Source organism: Odontesthes bonariensis, chromosome 16 (genome assembly GCF_027942865.1).
Source record: "Odontesthes bonariensis isolate fOdoBon6 chromosome 16, fOdoBon6.hap1, whole genome shotgun sequence".
NCBI lineage: Eukaryota > Metazoa > Chordata > Actinopteri > Atheriniformes > Atherinopsidae > Odontesthes > Odontesthes bonariensis.
In genome coordinates, this window is record NC_134521.1 from 25,671,218 (window position 1) to 25,684,883 (window position 13,666).

Below are 13,666 nucleotides of genomic sequence, written 5' to 3' on the forward strand. Positions count from 1 at the left end.
TCCACCTCTGCGGCAGTTTCCACCATCAGGCCTCCTAAGCCCTGCGGCAGCTTCTACCTCCAGACATCCTGAGCACAGCTGCATCTCCACATCTGTGGCAGCTACCACCTCCAGGTCTCCTGAGCCCAGCTGCACCTTCATATATGCAGCTACTCCCACCACTAGCTCTCCTCTGTCCAGCTGCACTCCCAGCCCCATCTCTATGGTTGTCAGCAACATCACTCCTGTCACTATCCCTCTGCTACAACCTCTGTGTCTAACTATAGAGGAGGTTGGAGCTGAGCTCAGGAGACTTAAGTCAGGGAGGGCTTCAGGCCCAGATGGAGTCTGTCCAAGGCTTCTGGGGGACTGTGCTGGTCAACTAGCAGTCCCTCTTCAGAGGCTTTTCAATATGAGCCTTTAGATGGAAAAAGTCCCGGTGCTGTGGAAAACTTTTTGTCTCATACCAGTGCCCAAATTAGGTAACCGGTGGAGCTGAATGACTACAGACCGGTGGCTTAGACATCTCATATAATGACGGCCTTGGAGAGACTCCTTGTTTGTCGCATGAGATTGCAGGTTGCTGAGGCTCTTGACCCCCTCCAAGTTTGCCTACCAGAAAGACATAGGAGTGGAAGACGCGATTCTGTACATGTTGCATCGGGCATATGCTTATATGGATGTGCCTGGTTCATATGTGAGAGTCATATTCTTTGACTTATCCAGTGCCTTCAACACCATACAGCCTCCGATACTAAAAGACAAGCTTCTAGGTATGGGTGTGGCCCCCTCCCTGACATTGTGGATTATAAAATATTTGTCTGCCAGACCACAGTATGTCAGGATGGGGAAATGTGTTTCTGGAATACTGGAATGCAGTACTGGGGCTCCACAGGGTATTGTTTTGGCTCCTTTCCTTTTCACCCTGTACACATCAGACTTTAGGTACCACTCAGAGTCATACCACATACAGAAGTATTCTGATGATATGGCTGTTGTGGCATGTGTGCGTGGTGGACAGGAGAAAGAGTACATGGACCTTGTGGAGTCCGTCTATGGCTGGACCAAAAATAACTGTTTTCTCCTGAACACTACCAAGACCAAAGAGCTGGTGGTGGACTTCAGGAGATCTAGAACTATGTACCAGTCAGTCTGCATTGATGAAGGGGAGATAGAAACTGTTCAGAACTGCAAATACCTGGGGGTGGTGCTGGATAATAAACTGGAGTGGTCTGCCAACATAGACGCAGTGTACAGGAGGGGCCAAAGCCGTCTCTTCTTCCTGAGACGGTTCAGGTCCTTCAATGTCTGTAGTGATATGATGGGCATGTTTTATCCCACTATCATTGAGAGTGCACTGTTCTATGCTGTTGTCTGCTGGGGGAGTTGCACTACAGACAGAAACTGTAGGTGCCTGGACAAACTGGTGAAAAAGGCTGGTTCTGTTGTAAGCAGAAGGCTGGACCCTCTCAGTGCTGTGGTGGAGCAACGCATGAGAAGGAAATCAGATTCTGTCTTGAAGAACAATAAACATCCTCTCCACAGCATCCTGGCAGAACAGAGGAGCAGCTGCAGTGAGAGGCTCATCTCTCTGCGATGCAGGACAGAGAGGTTCAGGAGGTCCTTTGTTCCCACAGCCATAAGGCTTTATAACAGTGACTGCTGACATGTTTTTCTCCAATTTATTTTTTTATTCATTTAGTCATTTATTATTATTATTATGATTAGTAGTAGTAGTATTTTTATTAGTATTATTATTATTGTTGTTAATATACAATCATTGTAAATCTTTATCAATTTTTTGAGCTACTTGACTAATTTGAATTTCCCCCATTGGGGGATGAATAAAGTAAGTCAAACTCGTTTACAGTGCGTTTTGCACTCCGCCAGGGCTGCCCCTCTTCACCGATCCTGTTTGTGATTTTCATGGACAGGATCCCAAGGTCCAGTTGTGGAGAGAAGGGTGTCAGGTTTGGGAACCTGAGAGTTGCATCTCTGCTTTTTGTGGATGATGTGGTTCTGTTGGCTTCTTCAAGCCAAGACCATCAACACGCACTGATGCGATTCGCAGCTGAGTGTTAAGCGGCTGGGAAGAAAGTCAGTTCTACCAAATCCGAGGTCATAGTTCTCAACTGGAAAAAAGTGGAAATTCTCTCCGGGTTGGGGATGAGTTCCTGCCTCAGGAAGAGGCGTTTAAGTATCTGGGTACGTTGTTCACGAGTGATGGCAGGTTGAAACGCGTTGGGCTTCATCAGTTGTAATGAGGGCGTTGGTCCGCTCCGTCATGGTGAAGAGAAAGCTGAGCCGGAAGGCAAAGCTTTCAATTTACTGTTCCATCTTTATTCAAACCCTCACCTATGGTCATGAGATGTGGGTAGTGTCCAAAAGAACAACTTTGTGGATGCAAGCGGCGGAAATGGATTTACTTCGGAGGGTGGCTGGGCTCAGCCTTAGATATAGGGTGAGGAGCTCGGCCATCTAGAGGGAACTCGGAGCAGAGCCATTTACATTGCTCCTCAACATCGAAAGCTGGCTAGCTGAGGTGGTTCAGGCATCTGGTTAGGATGCCTCCTTGTCACCTCATTTTATGGGTTTCCAGACATGTCCTACTGGGAGGAGGCCCCAAGGCCGACTCAGGACACGCTGGAGGGATTATATGTCCCTTCTGGCCTGGGAACACCACAGGATCCCCCAGGAGGAGCTGGAGAGTGTCGCTGGGGAGAGGGATGTCTGGACTTCTCTCCTGGAACAGTTGCTTCCATAACCCAACCATAAGATCAGCAGATGAAGATGGATGAAACCATTAGTACTCCTTAAATTAAAATTTTCTTTTAAATGTTAAACTAATTCAGGTTATTGCATAACAGCCAATAAATTCAGGATTCTTACTGCCTTGTTTCAAATATAGACAAAGTACATTTACAGACACATATGCATCAGTCATACCCTGTAATAATCATCCACATCTATCCACCTACTCAGCACCTACAGAAATGAACCTTAAACTGCTCACTGCTGTGTTACACTAGTAACATGCAGTTACTGCAACCTTAGTTCTTACAAACCTGTTGTCATCATAGCTTCATAGCCTGTTTTCATCAAATCATCAACAACACTTTATTTGGATCAGCTACGAATACACTGCAGGCAGTATGTACATAAAATACTGATATGTCTGTTCTACTATTGTTCTCTTCCTATTCTTTCTATACCATGTATCATCTAAGTATGTATATTACTCTTGAGATGTGAAAACTATACAATACAAGATACAAAAAAGTAGATACTAGAGAGTTACTAGATAGATTTAGGCATCAAGACCTTTAAATTCAAGTGTAAATCTACCAGCAGGAATGGCTATCTCAAGATCCAATATCCTTCATTTAATATATCTGATAATATTAGCTGTTTAAAGAACATTAGAATAGAATAGAATAGAATATAAAAAATACTTTATTAGAACAGCATCCATCAACAACATGTAACAATTACTCATTATGATTTTTAATACTGTAGTGCTGTTATTGTTCTGTATAAGTTATGCATTTCCACATCTACAAGATTTTTGTGAAACTAAGATCTGGGTGTGATAGGGTTTTTTGAGACTGCCAAACATGCAGTTTCAGAAGGCCTATCCAGAGCCAGAGGATTGAAACAGTTTAACAGTTTCTCAACCTGAAGTGGAGCATGTAATCGTGTAGCCTCACAAATCTAACCCAAATCTCGCTTTTTGTTTTTTTGACTCTATGAAAAGAAAATCCTTCACAGTGAACTGAATTAGTGTCGTGAACTGTAAAGATTTGACATCCTAAAATGTGTGCACAACTCATTAAAGTCAACTCTCTGCAAAAGTATCATAATGGAATCATAAACTGGCTATGATGGATAATTTACTAATACCACTGAATATGGCTAAAATTATGGAATTATCATGTTCTTGAGTCATGTAATCAAGGAATGTCCCCATCAAGCATATGTTTTTTTCCGTTCAAAGGTATTCACAGAATAATATAATAATATGGGATTCTCAAGTACCTTTGTTATTATTATTTCTGCTCATCTATTGCATAATTTAATAAAATCAGTGTTGGATTTAACAGAACTGCCTTGAACCATCAAGATGTGAAGAGAGTTTTTTTTGTGAGTTATCCTTTCGTACAGCATTGCTTTGTCTTCCAGCCTTTATGTTCCTCTTATTGAATACCTGCAGGAAAAAATGGTGTTCATTAACCCATTTCTTGGATGTGCACTTTCCTCATCTCTGTATATATACTGTATCTGATTTACAGCTATAACTCCACAGAGTGTGTTAATATCAGTGATTTACTGAAAGTTGATGAGGTATAGGATAACCATGTGTCAATATGCTGAGCCTCCTTTAATTTGTTATGGTTTTTTGTTTTTTTTCTCTACAACTCCCCATCAATCCTGATGGAGTGGGTTTACTGAAATCTCTCCCAATCAAACAAAAAACACAATAGATATTGTTTGTGGGTTGTAATTCTGCGGTTCTCATTGGTACTCTAGACATAGTTCTGCAAACACACTTACACTTCACTATACTGGCTAGATAAGGCACTCACATCAGAATTAATTTTTGGGATATTTGTCCACATTATAAATCTTGTTATTTTACTTTATCTACAATATTAACAAGCTTGGCACACATCATTCAATGACTCAGGGCACCATTTTCATTATCAATATCCTCACAGTGCATTGTGGAAAAATTGAGTTTAGTGCGAATTTCCTCTCACAGTTTCTGTACATTTCCTTTTTGCCTTTTAAAGGTGGATGCCAGTAGTGTGCTGAAGAAGAGGATGAACTCTGCTCCGCTGTTTGAGCGTCCTGCCAAAACATTTCCCAACCCACCTGTCAATGCCCAGGCTTTTCTGCAGCAAGGTTCAGCAGTGCCGGCCAACAATGTTCTGACTGGCACCAGCATCATTGACAAATACTCACGTATCCTCTTTCCCCTTTCGTTTGGCGCCTTCAACCTGGTCTACTGGATTGTCTATCTCACCAAGGACACCATGGAGATGTCCAGGTGAGCAGATGGCTTGGCTGTAACAAATAATTCCCGCATTGGTTTTGCCATGCTTGGAGCACAATGTGGAGACGAGACACTTGCCTTTTCAAGCGATACTTTGTACAGTTTATTTCTCCCTCAGACCTCAAATTGAAATTCACTGATCCTTTTAACCACCTTTTAAGTTACAAACTAATGAAATTGCTACCTCTACTACCTTCTTGTAGCCTTTTTCTTCATCAATTATTTAAATTTACAGAAAGGTAGGCAGCTGTTCCAAGGATCCCGTGGTTGTGATTACATAGACAAGGTTTGAAAAGTCTGAATGTTTATGAAGCTGACTGAAAAAGCTAGGTCCTTACAAAGCTGGCAAAAGTCTAAAATCCAAACTTTTACATGGAGCTTGTCTCTTTTTTTCCTTTAGCTTTACCATTCAAAAATAAAAACAGACAAAGTTTGCTTTAAATTCAGAACAACAACAACAAAAGAAAGCAATGTTTTATTATTTATTTAAATTTTTTTACATTATGCCTTTCCGGACTCAGTTCTTCTTCCAACCCCATAACTATTTGTAGTGACAGAAATGGGTGCCTAACGTTTTGAATAACAAATTAATTTAGTTTTATTGAGTTTGTTACAAAAGTCATATGAGTATCCTATATGGAAAAAAAAAAAAGGAAAAAAAAAACAAAACATCCAATGCAAAGCAAATTTGGCAACAATCGGGAAAAAAATAAGTCCCTTTTGATATGAAGAAACATTTGGCAGAAGCAGGTTCAGGGAGGGCAACCAGCTTGTGTTGAAGAGAGGAAGATAACAACAAAGATATAACAAGAAACAATGTGTAGAATGGCTCAGGCCAGCAAGTGCCTCAACTTCCCGCTCATCACATGAGAACATGAGTAATGCCCTTTGGCATAAGGTTTAATGTAGAGGGCAGCATTTAGCATTATATTTCAGTGTGAAAGGTTATCCAGTAGAATTCAGTAAAAATCCCCCATTCAGACAATATCAAAATGCTGTAAAATATCACTACAACAATCTCTCCTTAATTGTAACACCGTCACCATTGGCTCCAGCCATCACAGGAGGTAATTGAGTAATTGACTATTTTATTAATTGAATTTGAAGTAGAAGGTAAGTTGTGTTATTAGATACAACAGAAACACATGATTTTGCGTGACTAATTATGACTTGTACACTAGAACATTATACGCTTTGCCTCTGAAAAACTCCCATTGTGTCACATGAAGCTGCAAATGGACAAAACAAAACCATCTTTTGAATTGACTGTGTGCACGTGAATGAGAAAGGTTGGAGTTAATATGTGAGTGAACAGTATTTATCTTGATACTTTCCAAATGCCAAACCAGGTTGCAGACGGCACTGGTGGTCTCTGTTGCTTGTTATTCAGTGTGATGCAATGTATTAAGCACTGTATGATCCCAACTACCTGCTCTATACATAATTTGTATGTTACTGTGTTTTCTTTACATATGGCTCAGTGATTGCATAAAAAACGTCACCTCCTGCGCATTTTAGCAGCATTAATTGGTAAAATACAGACTTGGATTAGTCATTTACTGGAAATACAAGCTGGCAGTATTTAAGGTTTTTCTGAGGCCCAGTGTTGCTAAAAGCAGCCTAGCATTAAGCAGTAGTCCAAAGATATATCTATAATTACTTAAGCTTGCCTTATCATAAGACATGTGTATAATGTTGGTTTTTATCTGCAAATACCTATAAAATCAAATTCAAAATTCTAGAACCTTTTAAGCTTTTATTTGAAATTTTTATTTATTTACTCATTTTTGTAAATGTGAAAAGGCTACAACTGATGTCGGATTTTAATTAAGTTTTCAGACAAGGTGTGACTAGAATCAGGAACCAAGGAGCCACTGTAGTGTTGAAGGTAAAGTATAGAGGCTCAGAGGCACAGTAATGTCATTTCAAAATTGCCTTTCTGTGTTTTCCACAAGTACTGTATTTCAAATTCACATGATAATCCAAAGATACGCATAATCTGCAGCCTTTCAAAGAAATGTCTAATACCAGATGAAACAGAGCTGCAGTGTTTTCATGACATTGAGAGATGTATGTTGCTCTCTTACATCACCTCTTCAGATCCTGTAGGGCATGACACTTTGACAGAATGCTAAGGGTTATACTTGTTAAAGGAGAAAGTTCAGATTATGAAGTGTGAGTATGTTTGTGTGCATGGGTGCAAATGCACCCAAGTTCATGTTTGATTTGTCCCATCCTTAAGCTCTGAACAGATGTGTATGCCTGCTTGTACATCACCACTCCTGACTCCAGGGCATTTCAAATGTGGGGGTTCAACTCCTTTCATTCCCTGCCTTTCTGCTTCTCTAAAAAGGGAAAAGGCCCAAAGGCAAAAGCCGAGACAAGTCAGAGGACAAGGCAGTGTTGGCAGGCATAGGGATAGCTCTGTGTGACTAACCCTCTTAGTGACACTCTCTTAACTGTTTCTATTAATTGATAGGGACTATAGGCTTGGGAGCAGATCCTGAAAAAATGCATGTTGGAGAGCAGCAGAGTGACAGCCTTTCAGCCGTGGTGATCAATAGCAATTAGAAATAAGGAAATAATATGTAATATGGTATGCATGTCTGTTTTTGTAATAACTCGTGCATGTGCACAAGGCCAAAACACGATAGCAAGAGCAACGAGTGGAGAGAAGTGAATAAAATGAAAATGATTGTGACACAACACTGTACCACGGAGCTTACAACTGAAAACCCCATTGGTGTTAGAAGCAACCATTGCGAGGAACAAGCGTAACCACAGGTTGTCACCCTGGCTTAATGTGGTAACATCATGTGGACTATAAAAGTCAGAATATCAAACTGAACATGAATAAATAACCAAACATGTTGACTGCAAGCTGAATTGAGTGTATTTAAGCTCATAAAAATAGCTTCGTACAGACGAGGAAAAAAAATATACAGATAAAGAGCGTGTCATGTTTGAGTTTCCATACGTGGGGAACTCTGGAGTCCAAGGTGTTTTTTATAAACTCAAGCTTTTCATGGGGAAAAAAAAATTCCTTCCTTAAAGGAGAATTCCGGCTATTTTACAAACATATCCCATCTGTTGGAGACCCAGGAAAGTTGGCCAAAGGGAAAAACGTGAGAAATTTTCATGCCCACTGCGTAAAGTTGTCCAATTGCGCTGATTTCCATGAAAGCGGGCTCTATCGGGCAATCGTTTAACCTTTCCTGAGGCTCTTAACGTGTATCAAAATACTTTTTACTGAATTGGCCGTGGTGTCAGTAGCAATACAATTCAACCCAGGGGCTAACCATACCGTTAGCTAGCACAGACATTATACATTTTGAGATTTCAAAAACAGCGCACCTACCTCTCTTTTTGTGACAAAGTACACCATTTATAAAAAAAACCTGAATTTTTAAGATATGCCTATCTAAACATGCATAGCTATATGAGCTGAAGAGTAAAAAAACAAAGAGCAAAAAACTTTTAAAAACTTCTAAAAATTGGAAAGAAAAAAATATATTCACTGAATAAAATAAAATAGTAACTTTAAATTCATCATTGTTCAAAATAATAAAACAAATAATTCGAGCTATCTAGAGCACAACTGAACTGAATTGAATCACTGAATCATCATGAAAGTAACAAAGAGATGCATCACCATAAGTGCTGGACAGGTGAGGAGGACAAGATCGGTCACAAGTAAACCATTGGCACACAAGCAGGAGCAGAAACTTTCAAGCATGAGTTGCTTGATTCAAAGGGAGGATGTGTCAGCAAGCTCAAAGGCATTAGCAGCTCAAGTTTCTTCTTAGTGTTTTACTCCTGCTGCAAAAAAGAATTGTTCTCAGTTTGTCTCAGCTTCATGTAGTAAAAGCCAGCTGATGCAACTTACATGTTCAGAACATCTTTTATTACTTAATAACTTGAAAAGTCATGAAGATTTAAAAGATTTCTGTGCAAGATTAAGCCCCATATGTGTCAAAATCCTAACACGAGTTATTGAGTTAAAACCAGGGTAGGTTTTAACTCAATAACTCGTTCATACAGAGCTGGTAATTTGCTAGTGTAGAGTTTCTGATCTTTGAATAATGGAAACCAAATGTGTCATGTGACTGTGATCTGTGTGTGAGCTGCAGGCACATAACAAGAATCTTATTTTAAATCTTGCCTGTAGCCAGGCCAATAACATTTAGACAATTTGTCAAAAGAAATTTCAGCCGCACAAGTTGAATGTGCCACTTAAAACACCAATTTACTCCAAAAAGATAAACACACAGCTCCAGTGGCTCATGAAAGCCAACCCCTGCTTTACTTTGTATATTTGTCCTTAAATAGAAGACCCTCCTGTGCAGATGAGCGGCACCAGAAGCAGCAATTTTCTGTTTGTTTGAGTACATGTGCAGGTGGTTCTATGTGTACTTCTGGGAGGATATGGGCATACAAGTGTATAAATGTGCTATGGCAGCAGTGTCTGGTGACTGCAGGCTATCTTAATGATTAGCACTATTCAGCGTGAGACATAAAGGAAACAGATTAGATGAAAACACTTCCTTCCATGAGGGGCCCCAGCTGGTTGGCAGACTGGTTGCTGACTGGCTGACATGCTGACTGGTACATATGTGCAAACAGACAATAAACCTCTTTATTGACTATGTGAGTGTTAGTCTTGAAAAACAACTTCCCTGTTGTTGGTCATAAATCAAACCACTAAATGCTGTTTCCAACTCAATTCCTATTTTTGACTGCGGGGCCATAGCCATAACTTTTGGTGTAATGATCATTCAATTACAGGCCACTCAGACAGGGGGCGAAGAAGACCAATAGAAGCAGTAATCCACTATCTATCATGCTTCTCTCCTGTGCCTTGTGGGAATTGCTACAACTGCTTTTGTCATCCAGTTTGTCTGTGCTTGCATGAATGCATTTCTCACACATATACCTGCGTTTCCGTGGATGTCTGTAATGTGGAAAAATGTGAATGTTTACAAATCCTCATGAGACACATTGTTGTCAGACAAGAAAACTGCTCTCCATCTCCAATTCATTCTTCAGACATATGAGCTATATCGGCCCCATCTAATACCCCTTGCAGTAAATTGCTCTATCTATTTCTTACTTTATCACTATGTGTCACTCTTTCAAACACATTCTGCCCCTCTCTCAGATACCTCTGCTCTGTCTCTATTCTTTCGCAGCACCCCACTTCTCACTTTCTTTAGTACAGTGCACTGCCTGTGCTTGGTCTCCTCTTCGATAAAACTCAACAGGCTAAGCAGAAGGGTGTCTCCACCTCGTCTTTTCTGCATTAATCATCCAGCCAGTCCAGAGTAAAGAGGAATCTCATCCGTGCAGGACTGGACCAATCTCTGGCCCATCAACCCCCTTTACCAAGTCTATAGATTATCCAGACGTTGGAATACTTGAGCAAATACAATTAACATGGAAAGCCTTGTCTCAGTTCAAGCTCCTTAAAAGCCTATCAGAGTCTGTCAGCAGCTGCGTGGCAATGGTTGAAGACTCATTTGATGTCTTATGAAATTTTATGTCACACTGGAACTGACACACATAAAAAAAACATATTTCACAACTATTGAATTTTGAATTTAATCATTTTGAATTTAAATACATTAACCAAATTTCAGCTGATAAACATTTGAAAGGCCTTTATTCTTTTAAACATTTTCACCATGAGCCAAAAGTTTTTAGTGGGTGATATGTCCCGGTTGAAGGCAGGCCAGCTGAAAACCTAAAATATTTTACTATCCTAATAGATTGTTAGAACTAATAAGGCTAAGGCTTATAAGATTTCAGCTTTTCAGTATTGTTTTTTTTGGGCCTCTTTCATTGCATGCAGATCTGGATTTTATTAATTGTTTAATTATATTAGTCACAAAGATAACAAGATCTCCAAATTAAATACAGTGACAAACTAATTCTATATATTGTTGAAATACATTTAACCTGATTAATGCAAAGACATTTCAACAAAGCATGTTCTTTTCCTTTTTTTGTTTTCTTGTCCCAACAAATTGATCCCTTCACTTTTTATTATGTTTGTGACAATTGTCTGTTTCTTGGCTTCCATGTGGCACATTAGTCTTTGCCGTACTTGATGTTATGTAAACATAAATACTTGCAGCTGTTTTGAATTGTTTATTGAAACCCAGCAATCTATTTTGTGCTGTGAAATCTATTTGCTTTAGCAATATTGCAGTCCTTTGACACTGAACAGCACATCCAGTAAATTAGCAAAATTCTAAGTGCCTATGAATTATTTAGCTGAAATGTCAAGACGCCATTTCACTGTCAAAAATATACACAAACAAATTGAATAGTTCATTTTAATCCACCACCTAATATAGCCAGGCACACAAAAAACTGTATTCTGTATCTGAGGGATTAACAAATGTTCCAAAATATTTAAGATCGCTATAATTTAGGCCCATGTTTGCACATGGACCAAACTACCTACTTTCCCCCACGAAAAATCTTCTCACCTCTCTAGCATCCTAAAACATGCGGGAAGCTGGCAGTTTTTGCCACCAGCCTTGTGAGCTCTCTGGATGAAAATGGCTCTCAGTGCTGTCAAAAGTGTCTCCTGTTTTAACACATCAGGCAGAGGTGGTGGAGGTGTGAACTACCTGGCTGAGGTTCCCACATGAGTTCCACAAAGCCTTTTGGACAACACTGGTAGTGACAGACTGAATAAAATCCAATTTCAAATTGAGCCAGGAACGTATACAAGCCTTTACAACCAGAGCGAGCAAGAAGAAGCAGTTACATCATATGTAACATTTGTTTCTGTGTGCAGGCAGATCTGGAAGGATCTGAAATGGAGTGGGTGGGCATGCGTAGGAGTCTGTATGTGGATACAAATATGTTTGAATATGGTGAAATATGAAAATGGTGATTTTTCAAAACATTCAGGGTTCCATTTTTTTTCTTACTAATTCAATCTCTCTTTTCTCTTTTTGTCTTTCAGGGATACCATCTGAGCCCAGAGTTCATCTTCCTGGAAAACACTCACACTTATACAGACAGACGTGAACACACACACTTATATACTGCATATTTACAAATGAAAACAGATGACAGACGCTTGCCAAGCACTCTTTCATGCATCCTCAGTGCATTGTATGTCTTTTTAAGTAGTCCCATTGAAAGTGAGGGTTTTCATTACAGTTCTACCAGCTCCTGTTGCCAACTCGACCAGTGAGCTCAAAGCCATGTGGGTCTCCAGCTCTGGAACATTCTCAAACAGCTAGTTCTTTATTTATTCATTTATTTATTTAACTTCCCCAGTGTTAGGAAAAAAGTGTTACGTGTAAGGACTTTTGTTATATGTGTATATCATGTACCCTTGCCTGAGTGGCAACACCTAATACTAGCAATGCTGCAGAGCCAGAAATAGAGCCATGATACCAAGCTACTTTGTTGTGCTTTTATTTTGTTTGTCTGTACAACATGCATGCATTTCCAGAATATAGAGTGATTTTGCATGTGCGTTTGAAGTGACACATTCCCTTCCCTGATAATTAGAACACACTCGAGGGACAGAGTGTACTCTGTGTCTTGACTGAATCCATTGTGACTGACTGACTTGCAGGAACTCACTTACTGCCAGTTCTTCTTTCCACTCCTCGTTTTTTTCTCCATCAACACTCTAGTTTTTGGTTCATTGGCTTAATTTCCCTCTGCTGATGGAGTACAGAGGATGTGGAGCAAAATCTTCAAAGGGTTTATATGGTGTGCTCCACAGATACTGTGGCTTCATATAGTATATATACTCTCACATGCACATTAAAAATAGAGAAACGTGCATGTATAAGTACAGGGGGAAAAAAATACAGTCATTCGAATATGCACACATGCCACTCACATAAACTTCATCTTTTCGAGATTTTCACTTTGGCTGGATTATATGACCCAGATTTCCTATCGACATAAATAAAACTTAAGCCCTTCTCAGACATGCACTCCTTTCCAATCATCTGACTGCAACTGAACGCGTTGGCTTCATGTCTGATTGAGCATCTGAACGCTTTAATGCAAAAAAACATAACAGTAAAGTGTCTAGTCAGTAGTAATAATATAGTTACATTAATGGATAGGCACAGAGATAATAGAGATGGGTTAATTTGGTACAATATATGCTTGCTTTTCTGAGGAATAGCACAGATCATGCAAATAAATAACTGAATAAATAACAATGCTGTCCAATGTTTCCTACCCTATCGTTTTCACTACAGTTATCATGTGCAGCATTTGTTCCACAAAGCCACAGTTGATGGAAAAAAAAAAATGTTGAGGTTGGCTTGTGTGTTTGAATTTTTAGCATAATCTGAGCAAGTATGGGCAAGCTCAATGAGGGCTGGGTATAAAAAAAGAGGTTCATCAATTCAAATCCATTTTTTATTAGAATGAGTCATGAACAAAAAACTCAGATCAGTCTTTTAAAATTTGTTTGTAATTGTGGATGTGTAAATGGTCTGCACCTCTTTAAACCTCAGCTAGGTCTTATTTATTTTTCATACAAATACAAACACCAATGGTGGCACAGCTGCCATACACTGATGTCGCCTGCCATTGGGAGCAACATTGGGTACGATGTCTTGCCTATTGAGGAACAGGAGATCAAAC

The 13,666-nt window shown here is 39.6% G+C and overlaps 1 protein-coding gene across 1 annotated transcript in view; it reads left to right on the forward strand.

The window, feature by feature from the left end:
* The window catches only part of gabra6b (gamma-aminobutyric acid type A receptor subunit alpha6b), a 31,576-nt gene extending 18,340 nt beyond the window's left edge, over positions 1-13,236 (forward strand). The window contains exons 9-10 of the mRNA XM_075486699.1: positions 4,770-5,026; positions 12,009-13,236. Of these exons, the coding sequence (XP_075342814.1) occupies positions 4,770-5,026; positions 12,009-12,021 (270 nt within the window). The 3' untranslated portion in view covers positions 12,022-13,236. The remainder of the gene's footprint in view (positions 1-4,769; positions 5,027-12,008) is intronic.
* The last annotated feature ends 430 nt before the right edge of the window (positions 13,237-13,666 follow it).